This window comes from Bos indicus x Bos taurus, chromosome 14 (assembly GCF_003369695.1).
Source record: "Bos indicus x Bos taurus breed Angus x Brahman F1 hybrid chromosome 14, Bos_hybrid_MaternalHap_v2.0, whole genome shotgun sequence".
NCBI lineage: Eukaryota > Metazoa > Chordata > Mammalia > Artiodactyla > Bovidae > Bos > Bos indicus x Bos taurus.
This window is the reverse complement of record NC_040089.1, coordinates 61,424,574-61,444,000: the sequence shown is the minus strand read 5'-3', so window position 1 is coordinate 61,444,000 and position 19,427 is coordinate 61,424,574. Positions and strand designations below refer to the sequence as shown.

Genomic DNA, 19,427 nt, shown 5'->3' with positions numbered 1-19,427 from the left:
ACCCTTCCTGAAGTCAGAGATTCAAAGTGTGAGAGAGGATCTGTGAAAGGGGCCATATGGCATAGACCTGACAGTGGTCTCTAGAAGCTGCGAATGATCCCCAGATGGCAGACAACAAGGAAGCAGGGACCTCAGTCCTATAACCACAAGGAAATAAATTCTGCCAACAACTTAAGGAAGCTTGGATGTGTATCTCTCCCCAGCCAAGCTTCCAGATAAGGACTCACTCAGCTGACACCTTGACTTCAGCTTTGTATGATGACTTCAGCTTTGCATGATGACTTCAGCTTTGCACGATGCTAACTTGTGCTGGACTCCTGACCCACAAAAATGGGAGGTAATAAAATTCATGTTAAGTCACTAAGATTGTGGCAATTTGTTACACGGTAATGTAACAATAATATAATCAGTAAGGAGGTGTAGATTCCCTTTGCAACAGCAGCAAAATACATAACAGCCAGAATGAGGAATACATAAGACCTATATAAAGAAAAATTTTACCTATGCATAAATGAGGATTTGGAAAAACAGGGAGCTATATTATGTCTCTAAATGGGAAGATTAAACATTTTAAAGATGTCACTCTTAAAGGAGTTTTTATGACAGATAAGAAATGCATTAATAGTTCAAAAGAAAAATATCTGAACAGAAAATATGTAGACATTTGGAAATCTTTGGGAAGGATCACTCTGGAAATAGCACCTAGGACTCTGAACTAATCCAGAATCCCCAACTGTAGCTAAAACCTATTTAGTTAGAATGGGCCTAAGTTTTAAACCAAGAAAACTCAAATTTCAGAGGTAGCAAGATAAAAGACTTTGCAAACCCATGGAGTTATAGGGTCTGGGAGATCAGATATGTGAGAGCTGTAAAGCACTTACACATTATTATAGATTATCTTTGAAAAATAGACAATGATATCTGGTTTACTTGTCTTACAGTGTAACTTAATTAGCTATGTGTAGATTAAAAAAGCATAGATGTTGGGACTTCCCTGGTGGTCCAGCGGTTACAACTTCGCCTTCCAATGCAAGGGGTGTGGGTTTGGTCCCTAGTCAAGAAGCTAAGATCCACATGCCTCATGGCCAAAAAAACCAAAACATAAAATAGAAGCAATATTGTAAGAAGTTCAATAAAGACTTTAAAAATGATTCACATCCCAAAAAAATCTTTAGAAAAAAAATGCATGGATGTTAATACAGTATTAGCTAATTGCTGAAACCCCAATCTTGACCTCAAATTTACACAGAGAGGGGCCATCTGAAGTCACTGGGTGGTAGTAACAGCAGCAAGAACTGTGCTTGAATAGAAGATAGATTCTCTGGTGTTGCCCACCTCTCCTCTGCAGCCTGTGGACTGCTGCCACCACCCTGGTTTGGCTACATAAGGGCATCACCTTTACACAGGGCTGGTTTCATGGGTAAACAACCCATGTGGCTGCACTGAGAAGGATCCCATGCCTAGTGGATTGCTCTGTTACCACTATCTTGAAATTCTTAATAATTTTTTAACAAAGGGCCCTGCATTTTCAGTTTGTACTGGGCCCCACACAGGCAGCCAGTCCTGGCTTTAGAACCCATTTGGATGTTTGCTTCTTCTGACAAACAGGAATGGAACTTACCTGAGATTAGTCACTGGCCCGATGAGCAATCCTAGAACTGCCCTGAACTGCTCCTCTGCTAGACTGTTCCTTCTCATTAATATCCATCTGTTGAGCCCACCGTAAGTTCCCAGAATCTGGCTGGGTATGTAAAGAGAACCTGCTGCTGAATCTGACCTCAGTAGCATCACCATTCTGTTGGAAACTTCCACATTGCGATTATTGGTATAGCAACACTTCTGTCCTGCCTAACTCCAGCCAGAGGTGAGGAAAGTTGCTCATACTCCAGCCTGACCCTAGCTGGTGGGTGACCAGGGTATCTGAGGATGCTTTCTTCCAGAATGCACAGAGGACAGAAGAGGTTAGAAAAAGATAATTATCAATGCGAAGTCAAGAGTGACTTCTACCACTGAATGTTGCTTAGCCTCCTGAACCTCAGTTTTCTCATCTGTGAATGGGGCAAGCAGTTGTTGTTCTGTTGCCAAGTTGTGTCCAACTCTTCGTGACCTCAAGGACTGCAGCACGCCAGGCTTCTCTGTCCCTCACCATTTCCCTGAGCTTGCCCAAGTTCATGTCCGTTGAATCAGTGATGCCATCTGACCATCTCATCTCCTGTCACCCTCTTCTCCTGCCTTCAATCTTTCCCAGCATCAGAGTCTTTCCATTTCCACAGGCTTGCCAAGAGGACAGAGTGTGTGTGTGAAAGACTATTTGGTTCCTGGAGTTTTGCAAGTTTTATCACTCATTATGAAGCAGGGGTTCTTAAGTTTTGAGTCATGGGTCCCTGGGATGATGTATTCAGAGGTAGTAGGATCAATGCTTTGAATCCGATGATACCTATGATTCCTTCTCATCTCCCTTATCCCCTCCACCCCGCCCCCAAATGTCATCTCCTAAAAAAGAACTTGTCCATGGTGCCGGGGTTTGATCCAGGTGTTCCTGGACCCAATGTCTCTACAGTGTTCAGTTAAGCCGTGCCATCTCCACGCTGTCCTCAAAGCCTCCACCTGTGTGGTTCGCTGACCTCGGCAACACCGCCCTCCCCACCCCCCCGCCCCACCTCCCCCGGCTCCGCCGGCCACCGATCCACGCGGTCTGCACAGCCCCGCGAGGGTCCCGGCGGGCTGGGCGGCCGCAGGACTGGGCGGGCTCGGCTGTCGGCCCGCCCCACTTCGGGATCGGGGTGGGGGCTCCGACCTATTACTGGATGGAAACTCTGGTGTCCGGAGGGGCGGGAGGGAGAGGGGGAAAAGAGGGAAGCGTGCGAGTGAAAGGCGCATTCATGCAACCGGCGGTGGTGGCCTCGGAGCGCGGCGGGGCCAGGCTGTGATCACGTCGTCCGGGCTCCCGGGTCTCTCCTCTCCAGCTCCGAGCGTCCCGGGGCCGCCGTGCGCCATGCGCCCCCAGGGCCCCGCCGCCTCCCCGCGGCGGCTCCTCGGCCTCCTGCTGCTCCTGCTGCTGCAGCTGCGGGCGCCGTCGAGCGCCTCCGACACCCCCAAAGGGAAGCAAAAGGCTCTGCTCCGGCAGAGGGAGGTGGTGGACCTGGTGAGTCGGGTGTAGGGGACAGAGCCGCGGAGCAGGGCCAGGGAAGGGGGTGGGGGTCTTGCGTGCCCCTGGGGGGGTCCCGCTTTGTCTGAGTCTGCGGGTAAGAAAGGACCTGGGCTCTGCGGATGGTGGAGTCCTGGAACTCGCAAGGGAGACTGATCTGAGAGGGCCATCGTGGACCTCGGATGCGCCGTGGGTTGGGTGGGACGCCGGGAGTACAAGGAGTCGCCCAATAATTTCTGACCTCTGCGCCGCCCCCCCTCGGCCCCCGCCCCTAGGGAGAGAGGGTTTGGGCTACAATGAGAGTAGAATAAGGAGCTGGGAGGTTAGAACGTAGGCCAAGGAGCTGTCAGCGAGACCTTGGACTCGCTAATCCCCTGGGTGGGCCTGGGCCAGGGACTTGCAACGTGTCCTTTGTTGGGGCTGGTGGCCACGTCTGCCAGCGGGATAGAATAACAACCCTCACCCAGTATCGGTCCAACTCTTTGTAACTTGATGATAGTGAGTCATGTTCGGTCAACTTCCTAGGGAGTATGTGCTGCAGTTTACTTTGTCACAGCTGGGCCAGAAATAGCTCAGAGGGTTTCTGATCAGAAGAGAAAATGAAGGGGCCCAGCACTAGCCCTCCAAGGACCCATTTCGTTGTTGTATTTAGGCAGATGGTCAGTCAGTCTTTCCAGACAAGCTGGGTCTTCAGGTGCCCACAGGTAGGAGCATGACAACTGAACGGAGGGATCAGACAGTTTCCAGGAGAGCAATAAATAGCCCAAGTTCTTTCTTTCTTTGGTGGCCCCCATGGCATGCAGTATCCTAGTTCCCTGACCAAAGATGAACTCATGTGCCCTGCACTGGAAGTGGGGAATCTTAACCACTGGACTGCCAGGGAAGTCACCCAAGTGATTTCTGAGGGGCTAATCTATGGGCAGGTCTGTTTGCTTAAAGCTCTTTCCTTCTAAAAGTCAGCAAACCCATTGGAGGGCAGAGTGGTTTTCTGCCCTTGTAGCAAGAAGGATCCTTTCAAAACGATCACATTCCTTGGCATATAATAAACTTCAGTCATTGAGCCAATATGGGTTATACAATCATTGCAGGACATAAAAGGGGCATTTTTTTTTTAATTTTAAAATAAAAACAAACTGTTTTGAATTTTTTAAGTTGCCATTGTAAACTGAGCTAATAAACCAAGCTCCCTGGCAGCTAGTTCTATGCCAGATTCAAAAGCTCAGGAAAAAAATTCCTGCCCTTCCACACTGCACTTTTTGGTGATGTACTATGTAATTTTCCTCCACAAAGCAGACTATGTGTTCAGGGCTATAGTTCTATTTTGAGTGTCTAAATTGTTTTAAACTGTACCAAATGAATGTGGTTCATGTGCAGTCTGCATTTTACGAGTCTGTAGTTATGATACACAAAATACCCTTTTTCCCCATAAAGCCAGCAATTTTTTTTCCTTTCCCTCCAAGGATTTACAGAACCTGAGGTTTCCCACAACTCTAGCCCGACTTGGAAAAGTTTATTGTGCAGCCAGGCTCAGGTGCATCCTGTAGATTGGATTTGGTTTTGCTGGGGGAAAAGAATCCTCGCAGTCATTAAGGTTTCAACAGATTCTATAAAGCAGCTTCTTTGTACAGGGTCTTTCAAAGCCTTCCTTTCAAGCGTCCAGCAAGCTCTGCCCCCTGGTGGCCAGTGAAAGAAACAGGGGTTCATTCCGCAGACCTTAGCGGAAGCCCTGCCTGGTACCGATCATGTGCTGGGTTAGCATTTCAAAATGAAAGAAGACAGATTAATACCTGTGGAACCGAATTCAGTAAAATTATGCGGCCTCTCAATGCAGTTTTTTAGATAAAAAAGGTGAATAAAAATTCTCAACCATAGCACAGTTGACTTTTGGAATCAGGTGATTCTTTGTTGTGGGGACAGTGCTGTGCATCTGGCATGCTTAGCAACATCCCTACCATCTGGGGCTTCCCTGAAAGCTCAGTTGGTAAAGAATCCGCCTGCAATGCAGGAGAACCCGGTTCGATTCCTGGGTCAGGAAGATCCCCCGGAGAAGGGATAGGCTACCCACACCACTATTCTTGAGCTTCCCTGGTGGCTCAGCTGGTAAAGAATCCTCCTGCATTGCAGGAGACCTAGGTTCGATCCCTGGGTTGGGAAGATCCCTTGGCGAAGGGAAAGGCCACCCACTCAAGTATTCTGGCCTGGAGAATTCCATGGACTGTATAGTTCATGGGGTCGAAAAGAGTCTGACACAACTGCGCGACTTTCACTACCATCTACCAAGTGCCAGGCAATCCCTCCTTCCCAAGTCCTGACAACCAAAAACGTCTTCAGACATTGCCAGGTAGCCTCTGTTATCCAGGTATCCAATTTTGTTCCCCGTTGAGAATTTATATATAGAAAAATAAGATGTGTAACATCTTCCTCTCAGGGAAATAATAGTGAAAAAAATTTTTTTTAAATACCAGAAATGTTATTATTTCTCCCTTCCCACCTGAAATCTGTGTCTGAATATTGCATATATCTGCTACTGAAAGTAACATGTCTACTAAATGAAAATTTAAGCATATCTACAAAATAAGATTAATGTATATCTATGAAAAAAATGAAAATTAAGCATAAAATAAACCAAACTATAATGTTTTGTACTTTGGCATGTCTTCAGATACTTTTGCAATTTTGTTAAATACATTTCTTATTTCTCTGGCAGTAAATACATAGGAGTGTCTCCTTTTTTTTTTTTTTGCCTAAAGTCAGGAAAATATCAGTAGTTGAAGTCACAAAAATCATTTAGCAAAGTAAAATTCAAATTGGTGACGTGAGGAGATTGACCAGCAAACATTAGATAATAAGGACCTTTTCCAGGTAGTATCATTACTGACTTTTTAAAAACATGTTTATTTATTTGGCTGCACTGGGTCTTAGTTGCCACGTACGGGATCTTCCATCTTTGTTTTGGCATATGAGATCTTTCGTTTCGGCATATGGGATCTAATTCTCTGACCAGGAATCAAACCCAGGTCCCCTGCATTGCAAGCTCGGAGTCTTAGCCACTGGACCACCAGGGAAGTGCCTGAATTTTATAATATGACCATATCTAATCCTGGATGCTAAAATTCAAAAATAAGATTTGAAGTTATTTTAATATGTAAGGAATATTGATTTTTTTGTTGTTGTTCTTACTGGACAATAGATTTATACAGAATGATAGTATCAGATCATTTATACAAATAGGGATTGTTAAAGTAAAATTTTAAATAAATTGGGTTTGGGGCTTGAAGGGTCTAATAAATGGACCAAGTCAGGGATAGGTATGGGAATTAGGCAGATGGAGATGCAGTTTTACCACTGATGCAACTGTTTTGCTGTGTGTGGCTTATGGCTTATGTGTGTTAGCTGGCAAGTTTGCTAATGCTCTCTTCCCCAGGTCTGGTGCCCTGGGCAACTGCCTCACACAGTCTTGGGGGAATAATAAGAAAAATCATGGCTGCAAAATACAATATTTAGTGTGTGCCAGGCACTGCTCTAGCACATTTTATGTATCATCTCACTTAAATCTCCTACAAGGTAAGAGTCTTTATTGTTTTCCCCTGCATTTTAGATAAGGAAACAGGCATTAAAGTGTTGAATGATTTGTCCTATCTCATATAGCTTATAAGTGGTAGAGCCAAGATTAAAATCCAGAGAATATGACTCTAGAATCCATCGCTTAACCTCTACATCATATTACTGCACCACTCCCCAAGAGAAAGAGAGAGAATCATAGCACTGAAGAGTTTGATAGGGGCTTCCCTGGTGGCTCAGTGGTAAAGAATCCGCCTGCCAATGCAGGAGACACAGGTTCGTTCCCTGATCAGAGAAGATCCCATATGCCGCAGAGCAACTAAGCCTGTGCACAACTGTTGAGTCTGTGCTCCAGAGCCTGGAAACCACAACTACTGAGCCTATGAGCCACACATACTGAAGCCTGTGCACCTAGAGCCGGTGCTCCGCAACAAGAGAAGCCACTGCAACGAGAAACCTGGGCGCCTTAACTAAAGAGTAGTCCCCACTCGCTGCAACTAGAGAAGAGCTTGCACAGCAATGAAGATCCCAACACAACCTACATAAATAAATCAAGTTACCAAAAAATTTTTTTGATAGATTACTGTTCCCCTCTAAAGACTAATGGACACTTGCAATGAAGTCATTTACCCCTACTCCTTGGCAGGGTGGGCTAGGTGGATTTGGAGGCCAGAAGTGTTCCCCTAGTGACACTTCCTCCACATGAAAATAAGAGGAGGAAAAGGTTTGCTTATCCAGCTTAGAGACATTGCCAGTATGAAATAAATATTGAGTTAAGATATTATTTTATAATTATATCTCTAAGAATTTATCTTAGGGAAATAATTCCAAAAAAGAATAAAGCTATGTAGATAAAGATTTTCATTATGATAGAACAAATAGAAATAGCAACCCCAAACTAGTGCAATGTTTACATAAAACTGTAGTTCTGAAATCTAAGTCCCTTTACAATATATAGGGTTAGAAGAATAAGCGTTATATCAAATTATGCTCACTTTGGAATACAGCCATTTAAAAATTATGTATACTTTTTATGAGCAGTTGGAGAAGGAAATGGTAACCCGATCCAGTATTCTTGCCTGGGAAATCCCATGGCCTGGTGGGGTACAGTCCATGGGGTCACAAAACAGTTGGCCACGACTTAGCGACTAAAACAACAATGACAATGAGCAGTAGGGCAAAGCAGACAAATGAAAACATTTTCTCTTCTTTTTTGTTTGATTGTGTGTGTGTGTGTGTGTGTAAAGTCTGTGCAAAAAAAAAAAAAGAATAGGAAAGAAATTCCATTATTTTAGGAATACCTTTAAAAATCAGTTCTTTATGTATATGGGACTTCCCTGGTGGTCCTATGGTTAAGACTCTGAGCTTCCAATGCTACAGGTGCAGGTTTGATCCCTGGTCAGGGAACTAAAACCACATACACACACACACACACACACACACACACACACACATTGACTTATCTGGAACACCGGCAACTGGTTCCCATTGAAGGGATTCTTGACTCCTAGGGCTCAAAATAAGTGCGGTTCTAATCAGACTGAGTCTTTGAATCTTAGGTGGTGAGAGATTTTCCCCCTTTCTCTTTTCTGCTGCAGTACAATGGCGTGTGCTTACAAGGGCCTGCGGGGGTGCCTGGGCGAGACGGGAGCCCCGGGGCCAATGGCATCCCTGGTACCCCTGGGATCCCAGGTCGAGATGGATTCAAAGGAGAGAAGGGCGAATGCCTGAGGGAAGTCTTCGAGGAGTCCTGGACGCCTAACTACAAGCAGTGTTCATGGAGTTCCCTGAATTATGGCATAGATCTTGGAAAAATTGCTGTAAGTCTAGTCTGAATTATTTTAAAGTTGAAATAAAACTTAAAGGTTTTCATAGTTGAGTGATCATTTTAGGTGATATTTTATTTTATTTTTCCTAAAAGACAAAAAATATTAAGGAATGGGTACCATGTCACTTTCAACTTAGAATTAATGAAAAAATTGATAACTTCAGAATTAATTGTATAAAAGTATTTCTAAGACAAATATGTCACTGAATTATTTCAACCCTAAGAACACTTAAAATAACTTACTCTTTTTTTTTTTTTTAATGGAAACTGTCTGTGTTGGACAGTAAGTAACTTTCCAATCTTGTCCTAAAGTGAATTTAAATTAATTCAAGAAATTCTGCTATGGTTCCAGACATAAAGGTGGAAAGAAATCTCCAAGAAATTCCTGCATGATTGGAATTATCTAGAGGTGGGAAATCCAGTGGTATTTGTCCTTAATCTGGATAGCAGATTCGGCTTAAAATTCTTTGGCCTAATGGGAGTAGAATGGACCAGAGATGTACTACAATGATCATTTAAAATTATTCAGCAATATTTAGGGAGAATAATTACTTTGTTCAGTGTTTGCTTCCAAAGTAACTGGCAAGTCCCTTGGATGGCATAGAGTTGAAGCTGGTGCCATTTCAAGCCTCTTTCTTCTTTTGCTGACCAACTCTATACATGGTTCCATATCCACAATATATTATTCCTTGATATTAACCACTACTGCTGCTGCTGCTGCTAAGTCGCTTCACTCGTGTCGGACTCTGTGCCACCCGATAGATGGCAGCCCACCAGGCTCCCCCGTCCCTGGGATTCTCCAGGCAAGAACACTGGAGTGGGTTGCCATTTCTTTCTCCAAGGCATGAAAGTGAAAAGTGAAAGTGAAGTCGTTCTGTCGTGCCCTACTCTTAGCAACCCCATGGACTGCAGCCTACCAGGCTCCTCCGTCCATGGGATTTTCCAGGCAAGAGTACTGGAGTGGGGTGCCATTGCCTTCTCCGATTAACCACTACTACCACCAGGCAAATAGAAGAAGTTTTATTTCCCAAAAATGCTCAGGTTCTAAGTAGCAACCTGTATATTATCCTTGCTCCTCATCTCAGCTCTTTAATATCTGCTCTGTTACTTATAAAAATGTTTGAAATGATCTCGATTGGATTTCTGTGTGATGGAATATCCATTTAGCTTTCATAGTTTGGGGACTATGACCAGTTATACTTTCATATATGATTTCTTAGAAAGCATTTTGTTAGTGTTGCCTACTTCTTTAAACACTTGACATTATAGATTGGTTGCTTTTTTATAGTTCATCAAAATTAAAAACTTTCCCTATCGACTCTGAATTATTAATATGTTTCCAGTTTCCTTTTGGTGGTCAGAATGGGTTTGGGAGCCTTTTGCAAGTAAAAGTGAGTAGCACCAAGAGTCAGTAGGCAAATTTTGCAAAGACCAATTAGAGGAAAAAACCCTGGGTCTTATCTTTGTGTCACAGAGTTAAAGACTAAAAACCCCGCCTGCACTTTACTCCTGATACTGTTTTCTGGTGCTTGAAAAGAAACAGGTCAGAGTAATATATTTGGGCAGTGCTAGTCTAGAATGTAAGGGAGAAGGCAATGGCACCCCACTCCAGTATTCTTGCCTGGAAAATCCCATGGAAGGAGGAGCCTGGTAGGGTGCAGTCCATGGGGTCTCGAAGAATCAGACACAACTGAGTGACTTCACTTTCACTTTTCACTTTCATGCCTTGGAGAAGGAAATGGCAACCCACTCCAGTGTTCTTGCCTGGAGAATCCCAGGGACGGGGGACCCTGGTGGGCTGCTGTCTATGGGGTCACACAGAGTCGGACACGACTGAAGCAACTTAGCAGCAGCAGCAGTCTAGAATGTAAGTTCCATGATGGCACGGATTCCATTTGGTTTACTGCTGTAATCTGAAAGCATCCAAAATATAGGAAATAATTTTGGAAGAAAAAGAAAAGTAAATATATAGATTGGTTTAGTCTAAAATTCTGAAAGGTGGCTGTTTTTGTAAAACTGAGAGATACCCTCAATGGAGTGAATAATTCTAAGAAAGCCATAATTCAATTTTCTTAGAGTTTCTAATATCAGTGTCTCTTACCATCTTGCAGAGAACTGGTTTCCCTCTGTAAAAGCTGAGCTTTTTAAATGTACTTTGGGGAAAAGAATAGTTGAATAAAATTCACGATACAGTTTGAAAGCATCTTTCAATTAAAAATGAAAATGCTAATTAAACCCTATTTCTGTGTTTGTGATAGGAATGTACATTCACAAAGATGCGTTCAAACAGTGCCCTAAGAGTTTTGTTCAGCGGCTCACTTCGGTTAAAATGCAGAAGTGCATGCTGTCAGCGTTGGTATTTCACGTTCAATGGAGCTGAGTGTTCAGGACCTCTTCCTATTGAAGCCATAATTTATTTGGACCAAGGAAGCCCTGAATTGAATTCAACAATTAATATTCATCGCACTTCTTCTGGTACGTAGAATAGTGGCGTTGCACAACGTGCCTGAGATCTTTAGAGAGCAAAGATTAGTTTTGAGTCCACTGTAATGGTAGGTCATCACAGGTTTTCTGTGTATAGTTCTCCACCCTGGTTGCACTTCAGAATTTCCTGTAGCTCTTTTTAAAAAATACGTGGATACCTGAATCCCATCTCTGATCAACTGCATCAGAATCTCATGGTTAGAACCCAGCCGCTGTATTTTTTCTAAAAAGATCACAAGGTGGAAAATCACTGAATTAGATGAAATGGTAAAATAGCCAGTATTGCCATAGAGCAGTGGTTTTCAACCTTGTCTCTACCTTGTGTTCAGTTGGGGAACTTTGAAAAATCACCGTGCCTGGGTACCACTCTTCTATAGAGTCTGACTTAATAGGTCTGGTTGCATCCTAGGTGGCGGGACTTCCCAAGTCTCTCCTGGTTATCCTAATGTCCTCCAAGGTTGAGAACCACTGGCATAGATTGATAAAGAGGCTGATTTCTCTGCCTTGTTCTTTAAAATAGTAGGTACAGTCTGCTGCATTTGTAAGAGAGAACTTTTCTATATTGTTTCTGTATTCTCTGCTTGCTTCTACTGGTATGAGAGAAGGGACATTCAATTAAACCAGTGGTTACTTAGGCTTTACTTAGTTTCTTACAACCTTTTTCACCCTTCCAATTTGCTTCAAATGCCGAACGACCATAGAGTGGGTGACATTGAGTTGAGCTCGGCAACTTCTTGGGAAGCTGTAAGAGGATCATCAAAGCTGGTCATGGTCAACTTCCGATGGCTGGCCACTGCACTCCTCATCTTCAAGGCTCTCATCTCCTTTGCAAAACTTCTTAAACCACCACTGCACTGTATGATCATTAGCAGTTCCTGGGCAAATGCATTGTTGATATTGCAAGTTGTCACTGCTGCTTTATGACCCATTTTGAACTTGAATAAGAAATTCACTTGAACTGCTGTTTTGTTAAAAAAAAAAAAAAAAAACCTTGCACTTCGCTGGTGGTCCAGTGGTTAAAATGCCATGCTTCCTATGCAGAGGGCACAGGTTCCATCCTTGGTCGGGAAGATCCCATATGCCTCTCGGCACAACCAAAAAAACCAAACAGACAAACAAAAAAAATGTAAAACTGTTGGGGTTTTTATGTTTTTTTGGGGGGGAGGGTTGATTTGTTTCATTGTATTTTAAGGTTCATTGATAGAGTTTAGAAGCCAGGAAAAAGTAGAAGGGGAAAAAAACTACCTGTTAGGTTGGTGCACACGTAATTGCAGTTTTGGATCGTGAATTTTACATCATTATAACTAGGCTCAAACACATCTTTATTAATCAAAATAGGGACCATTATAATCAACACATTTTTGCCAATGAGAAACAAATTTATTTATTCCTTCAGTGTAAAAATCTGTGCTTTGAGATTTGATGAACTCTTGGAAAGCATTTTTTTTTTTTGCCTCTTTCTGGTTGTGGAAGTGTTTACTCTGCAAAAATTCTAGATGCTTGAAGAAGTGGTAGTAGATTGGCAAGAGGTCAGGTAAATATGGCAGATGATGCAAAACTTTGCAGCCCAATTCATTCAACTTTTGCAGTGGCGGTTGTGCAATGTGCAATCAGGCATTGTCGTGGAGAAGAACCGTGCCCATTCTGTTGACCAGTGCCAGCTGCAGGCATTGTAGTTTTAAGTGCATCTCATCAATTCTCGGGCTTCCCAGGTGGCTCAAATGGTAAAGAATCTGTCTGCAATGCAGGAGACCTAGGTTTGATCCCTGGGTTGGGAATATCCCCTGGAGAAAGGCATGGCAACCCACTCCAGTATTCTTGCCGGGAGAATTCCATGGACAGAGGGGCCAGATGGGCTACAGTCCACGGGGTCACAAAGAGTCAGACATGACTGAGCGACTAACACTTTCACTTTCATCAAGCATACTTCTCAGAGGTAATGGTTTCCCCAGGATTCAGAAAGCTGTAGTGGGTCAGACCAGCAGCAAACTACCAAATAGTGACCATGACCTTTTCTGTAGTGCAAGTTTGGCTTTGTGAAGTGTTTTGGAGCTTTTTCTCCGTCCAACCACTGAGCTGGCCATTGCCAGTTGTCATATACAATTCACTTTTCCTCCCACATCACAATCTGATTGAGAAATGGTTCGTTGTTGTTGCGTAGAATAAGAGAAGATGACACTTCAAAAGTGACAATGTTTTAAATTTTTGGTTAGTTCATGAGGCACCCACTTATCAACCTTTTTCACCCTTCCAATTTGCTTCAAATGCCGAACGACCGTAGAGCGGTCGACATTGAGTTGAGCTTGGCAACTTCTTGGGAAGCTGTAAGAGGGTCATCAAAGCTGGTCATGGTCAACTTCCGATGGCTGGCCACTGCACTCCTCATCTTCAAGGCTCTCATCTCCTTTGCAAAACTTCTTAAACCACCACTGCACTGTATGATCATTAGCAGTTCCTGGGCAAATGCATTGTTGATATTGCAAGCTGTCACTGCTCTTTTATGACCCATTTTGAACTTGAATAAGAAAATCACTCGAACTTGATTTTTGTCTAACATCATTTCCATAATCTAAAATACGTAGAATACACTACAAGTAATAAGTGACTGGAGAAGGCAATGGCACTCCACTCCAGTACTGTTGCCTGGAAAATCCCATGGATGGAGGAGCCTGGTGGGCTGCAGTCCATGGGGTCGCTAAGAGTCAGACACGACTGAGTGACTTCACTTTCACTTTCCACTTTCATGCATTGGAGAAGGAAATGGCAGCCCACTCCAGTGTTCTTGCCTGGAGAATCCCATGGACAGAGAAGCCTGGTAGGCTGCAGTCCATGGGGTCGCACAGAGTCGGACACGACTGAAGTGACTTGGCAGCAGGCAGCAATAAGTGATTACTCTACATTCAGAAAATTAAGATCATGGCATCCAGTCCCATCACCTCATAGCAAATAGATGAGGAAACAAGGGAAACAGTGAGAGGCTTTATTTTTGGAGGCTCCAAAATCACTGCAGATGGTGACTGCAACCATGAAATTAAAAGACGCTTGCTCCTTGGAAGAAAAACTATGACCAACTAAGACAGCATATTAAAAAGCAGAGACATTACTTTGCCAACAAAATTCCATCTAGTCAAGCTATGGTTTTTTCAGTAGTCATCTATGGATATGAGAGTTGGACTATAAAGAAAGCTGAGTGCTAAATAATTTATGCTTTTGAACTGTGGTGTTGGAGAAAGCTCTTGAGAATCCCTTGGACAGCAAGGAGATCCAACTAGTCCATCCTAAAGGAAATCAGTCCTGAATATTCACTACAAGGACTGATGCTGAAGCTGAAACTCCAGTACTTTGGCCACCTGATGCAAAGTGACTCATTGGAAAAGACCGTGATGCTGGGAAGGTTTGAAGGAAGGAGGAGAAGGGGATGACAAAGGTTGAGATGGTTGGATGGCATCACCAGCTCAATGGACATGAATTTTGAGTAAGCTCCAGGAGCTGGTGATGAACAGGAAAGCCTGGCATGCTGCAGTCCATGGGGTCGCAAAGAGTTGGATATGATTAAGTGACTGAATTGAAGAATGTCATTAGCAAAAGCGCATAAAGTGAGAAATGCACATTAAAATGATGTCTAACATAACCACATTTATTTAAGAATGTATTCCAATATCTAATGGCAAAGTTCAACAATGCAAAACCACAACTACTTTTGCATCAACCTAATATTAATGTCATCACTCAGATACACCACTATCAGTATTTGGCTGCCAGCTCTTTTGCTTTCTTGAGTTGTTGTGTGTATGTGGTGTGTGTGTGTGTGTGTGTGTGTGTGGCAGGTGAGGTGTGGGAGTGACCTACCTTAACAGCACGTACTAGGGGAATCACAAGGTGTATATATCACTAGCTTCATTTCCCAGATTTCTTGAAAAAATTTCTCTCTGATCTTATACTTTAGAATGGAGAGGGAAGAGAAGAGATACCCTCACTGCTAATCAGAAGAAATATTTCAGCATTCTTAGGGACCCAAGCCAGATGGTCCCCAAAATTAATATAGCACATTTATTGCTAAGGAATCAAGGGCATTCCTTCCATTTTCTTCTTCAAATCCACACAATATCCTCAAGACATAAAGAAGATATTTTAACCTCTTCTCTTTGTACATAGAGAAGGCCCAGGGAAAGAAAGTACCCTGAGTAGGAGAATCAGTGTCCTGGTGAATGGAAACCAAGCCGTGCTCTCATCTCCCAAGACAAGGTTTGATCAGAATGAAAAGCCTCTTCACTAAGTTCTGTGCTGTAAAGGAAGACGTGCTTTCCATCTGAGAAGCAGTCACTAAAATTTTTAAAATTGTGGTATAAAATCTAAAATTTGATTAGAAAGTTGGTATGTGTTTAAATAGTAGTTGAATGCATCTAGAGATTATCAGACTCAGTGAAGACAAATACCATCAGATATCTCTAATATGTGGACTCTAAAACATGGCACAAATGACTGTATCTACAAAACAGAAAGCGACTCGCCAACATAGAGGACTGACTTTTGGTTGCCAAGGGGGAGGAAAGGACTGGGAGTGTGGGATTAGCAGATGTAAACTATTATATATAGGATGGACAAACAACAAGCTCCTAGTGGATAGCACAGGAAACTATATTCGGTATCTTATGATAAACCATAATGGAAAAGAATGTGAAAAAAAGAATGTGTGTAACTGAGTCACTTGCTGTACTGCAGAGACTGGCCCAGCACTGTAATTTAACTATACTTAAATTTTAAAGATTAAATTATAAACTTCAAAAGATATGTTGTAAAGCAACTATGCTCCAAAAAGGTTAATAAAAAATGAAATCCATAAAAATAAATAAAAAACACTTTATATAAGTAACTTACTTTCTATTATATTATCTTTAAAGTTTTTATGTTAATATCTTTCTATAATGTAAGCCCTCAGGCCCAGGAACTGTCACCTATACCTACACACACTTCATAAATTATTTAACATAGCATTTACCAACCACGTTGTAGAAACTCATTTGGTATGATCACTGGGTAAAATGTCAGAAGTAATTTGTTATTCGTAACAGATTTTGTCTTAAGATGAATTAAATGTTGCCTCAGTAGTGATTCACTTTTCTTGCACACCGATACTCTCTTGAGAGAAAGAAAAGGGATACACTTATATTTGCACATCAGAGGATGACATTAAGCCTTAAATATGCCCATCAGAGTTTAGGATATCATCTTACCTGGATCTAGGCAGAAAACAGGTTAAGAACCTTTAATTCAACATCTTTTAGGTGCTTAATAAGCTATTACTACCTTATTACAGCAAAAAATGTTCGTTTGTTCAAAAAACATTATTTTACTTGTTAAAGACCATAAAGTGACCATTTGACTCTCCCTGTGTGAGGATGATGCCAGACCCAACCTTGTCTGACCTGTGGAGGGAAGTGAACACATTTCTAGGCCATGGGTATTGCGGGCACGCACAGCTTAGTTCTCCCAACTTGGAAAGGGTCTTGAACCAGAGACAGGTATCTGGATTCAGTGGGACTTGCCTTCAATTCACTGATGTCACAGCTGGTAGAAGCAGATTGTTTCAGGCCTACATCCCTGGGCTCAGCTTGAATATACTAACCTCAACCAGATAGGAAGACAATCCAGTCACATGCGATCATCCCCACCCTACTTATGTGGCAATACCTGTTTTCTTAAAGAATCTGCCAACCTGTGGTTCCTTTTTCCCCTGACACAGACATCAGAGGGGTATAACTTTTGCCTATTAAAATGAACAGTAGGGGGAATATTTTTTTAATGTTGGAGAAGAGGCTTGATAAGATGGAATGCAGGTTATATATATATTAGTATGTGAAAGTCTGGAGGACTTGTGAAAAGGCACATGTTTATAAAGCAAAAAACAAAACACAGAGGAAAAACAGGATTTAGTTAGCTTGTTTTTTCACTGTGGAGGAATTTCTATGTAAAACGGGATTCCAGGTTGAAGGACTAGTATAATGATGGGACTATAAAATGCTAGGATTTCTTTTGACATTATGGAAGTCGTTTCTTCTACTTAGTACTATCAAGTATATATAGGAAAGGGCTCTCTTTATTTTTTTAACTCTTAAAATGAGACATTATTTTAATTACTTAAAATTTGATCTTTTATAAGGTGTTTTCAGTTTGGTCTGCTGATAGAAAATTACAATATGGAGGCTTCACGTGTAACAACTTGTCCCAAATGGCTACATAAATTACTGATTCAGCTTATAATCAGAATTGTATTTTCATCTTCCAGTGCTCTTTTCTTCAGATGGAAAGGTCTTTCTTTAAAAAAAAAAAAAAGCTTACATATCGCATCAACATCTTTTTTTTAAAGAAAATACAACTTTATATAATTTTTTATATATATATATTTTTTGGGGGGTGCTGAATTGAGTCTTGGTTGTGGCACACAGGATCTTCCTTTGTGTCATGTGAGATCTTTTGTTGAGGTGCACAGACTCTCTAGTCACGGCATGGGCTCCAGAGCACGCAGGCTTCAGTAGCTGCGGTGCAGCAGTTTACTTACCCTGGGGCGTGTGGGATCTTAGTTCCTTAGTGAAGGATCGAATCCTCATCCCCTGCATTGCAAGATGGACTCTTAACCATTGGACCACCAGGGAAGTTCCCTTTCACTCCTAGTGGCTAGGGCTAAGATCCCGCAAGCCACATGGTGTGGCCAAAAGAAAAGAAATAAATGTAGGCTTCCTTTATTTAGTCATAAATAAATTACTTTTTTTGTTTTAGGTCATCTCCATAAGTAAACAAATTCTACCTTTATGGCTGAAACCTCAAAGACAATTTCCTGTGAGCTTATACCATAGAATGGATATGTATATGTCTTTTTTTTTTTTTTTTTTTTTTTAAAGATTACTTATTATTTTGGCTATGCTGGATCTTCGTTGCTGTGTGGGCTTTTCTCTAGTAATGGTGCATGGGCTTCTCATTGTGGAGGCTTCTCTTGTTACAGAACACAGGCTCTCAGGACATGGGCCTCAGTTGCAGCACATGGGCTCACTGGTTGCAGCTTGTGAGCTTAGGTGCTCTGTGACACATGGGATCTTCCCAGACGAGGGATCGAACCCGTGTCTCCTGCATTGGCAGGCAGATTCTTCACCACTGAGCTCTCAGGAAAGCCCTGGATATATATTTAAATACTTATGAGCTAGGAAAATGAGAACTTATCTTTATAAGACCCTTATTAAATATTAGCATTTTAAATTTACTGTACCTTAACTTGCTTTAATCACTGGCATGCTAAAATGATAAAATTGAGCTGAAAGTTTTTGCCTTTATATTCCAAAGAGGTTTGTAACTCTCATCTCTGTTTTGCAGTGGAAGGACTCTGTGAAGGCATTGGTGCTGGCCTGGTGGACATTGCTATCTGGGTTGGTACTTGCTCAGATTACCCGAAAGGTGATGCCTCCACAGGGTGGAATTCGGTGTCTCGTATCATTATTGAAGAGCTCCCAAAATAAATCCTTTCATTTTTGTTCCCTACCTCTTTTTTATTATACCTTTGAATGGTTCGTTTTAGTGACAGCTTATATAATTTTTATGTGTACATTGTTGTTGTTCAGTGGCTAAGTCATGTCCAACTCTTTGCCACCCCCTGGACTGCAGCACTCCAGACTTCCCTGTCCTTTATTATCTCCCGGAGTTTGCTCAGCGTCATGTCCATTGAGTCGGTGATGCTGCCTAACCATCTCATCCTCTGCCTGTACTTTTCCTTTTGCCTGCACTTCTGAGTGAAGGAACATGACTAAGTGTGTTTACAGACCAAAGTGTGATTTCACACTGTTTTTAGATCCAGTATTATTCGTTTTCCTTCAATCAAAATTATAGTTTTGAGATTTTGTAGTTGATTAAAATACTTTCTTCATTTTCCCATTCCCTGAACCTGTAATTTGAAATGTTATTATGGTCTTCATTTCTTTCCTGTTCTCTTACTATAGCACTTTTTAAAATATAAAAGCTACCAGTCTTTGTACAAGTTGTAAATGTTCAGAATTGTTTTATATCTGTGAAATAAAACTTATTTCAAACAACCTTGCTATCTTTAATGTAATTGCTACTAAAAGGAGGGTTTCTGGTACTTTATATCTGGAAAGTTTTATTTATCCAATTAACAATCTTATTTTCAATTTAGTACATGTATAGTACTGTTCCATATTTTAAGAGATTCAAAGAGAAAGAAGCATTTATGTGCCAGGAAATATGTTAATATTAGCACCTTAGAAATCTTTATTTAACAAAGAGTAAAGGGCTCTGGTGATGACCATCAATGACCGGTAACATTCCAAAATAAGAGAAAGGCTATGTGCCCCCTAAGGAATGCACGTAGCACCACCCAGGAAGTTGTTTTGCAAAGAAAAA

At 42.0% G+C, this 19,427-nt stretch overlaps 1 protein-coding gene across 1 annotated transcript; it reads left to right on the top strand.

The window, feature by feature from the left end:
- Nucleotides 1–2,679: 2,679 nt before the first annotated feature.
- CTHRC1 (collagen triple helix repeat containing 1) lies at nucleotides 2,680–19,100 on the top strand. The gene is made up of 4 exons (XM_027561393.1): nucleotides 2,680–3,145; nucleotides 8,308–8,529; nucleotides 10,796–11,012; nucleotides 18,387–19,100. The coding sequence occupies exons 1-4, from the start codon at nucleotides 2,996–2,998 to the stop codon at nucleotides 18,527–18,529; spliced, it is 732 nt and encodes a 243-aa protein (XP_027417194.1). The 5' UTR covers nucleotides 2,680–2,995; the 3' UTR covers nucleotides 18,530–19,100.
- Nucleotides 19,101–19,427: the final 327 nt, after the last annotated feature.

Coding starts and splice junctions, on each gene's coding strand:
- CTHRC1 (XM_027561393.1), top strand. CDS start 2,996: ATGCGCCCCCAGGGCCCCGCCGCCTCCCCGCGGCGGCTCCTCGGCCTC. Junction 3,146..8,307: donor AGAGGGAGGTGGTGGACCTG/GTGAGTCGGGTG, acceptor TTTCTGCTGCAG/TACAATGGCGTGTGCTTACA. Junction 11,013..18,386: donor TATTCATCGCACTTCTTCTG/GTACGTAGAATA, acceptor TCTGTTTTGCAG/TGGAAGGACTCTGTGAAGGC.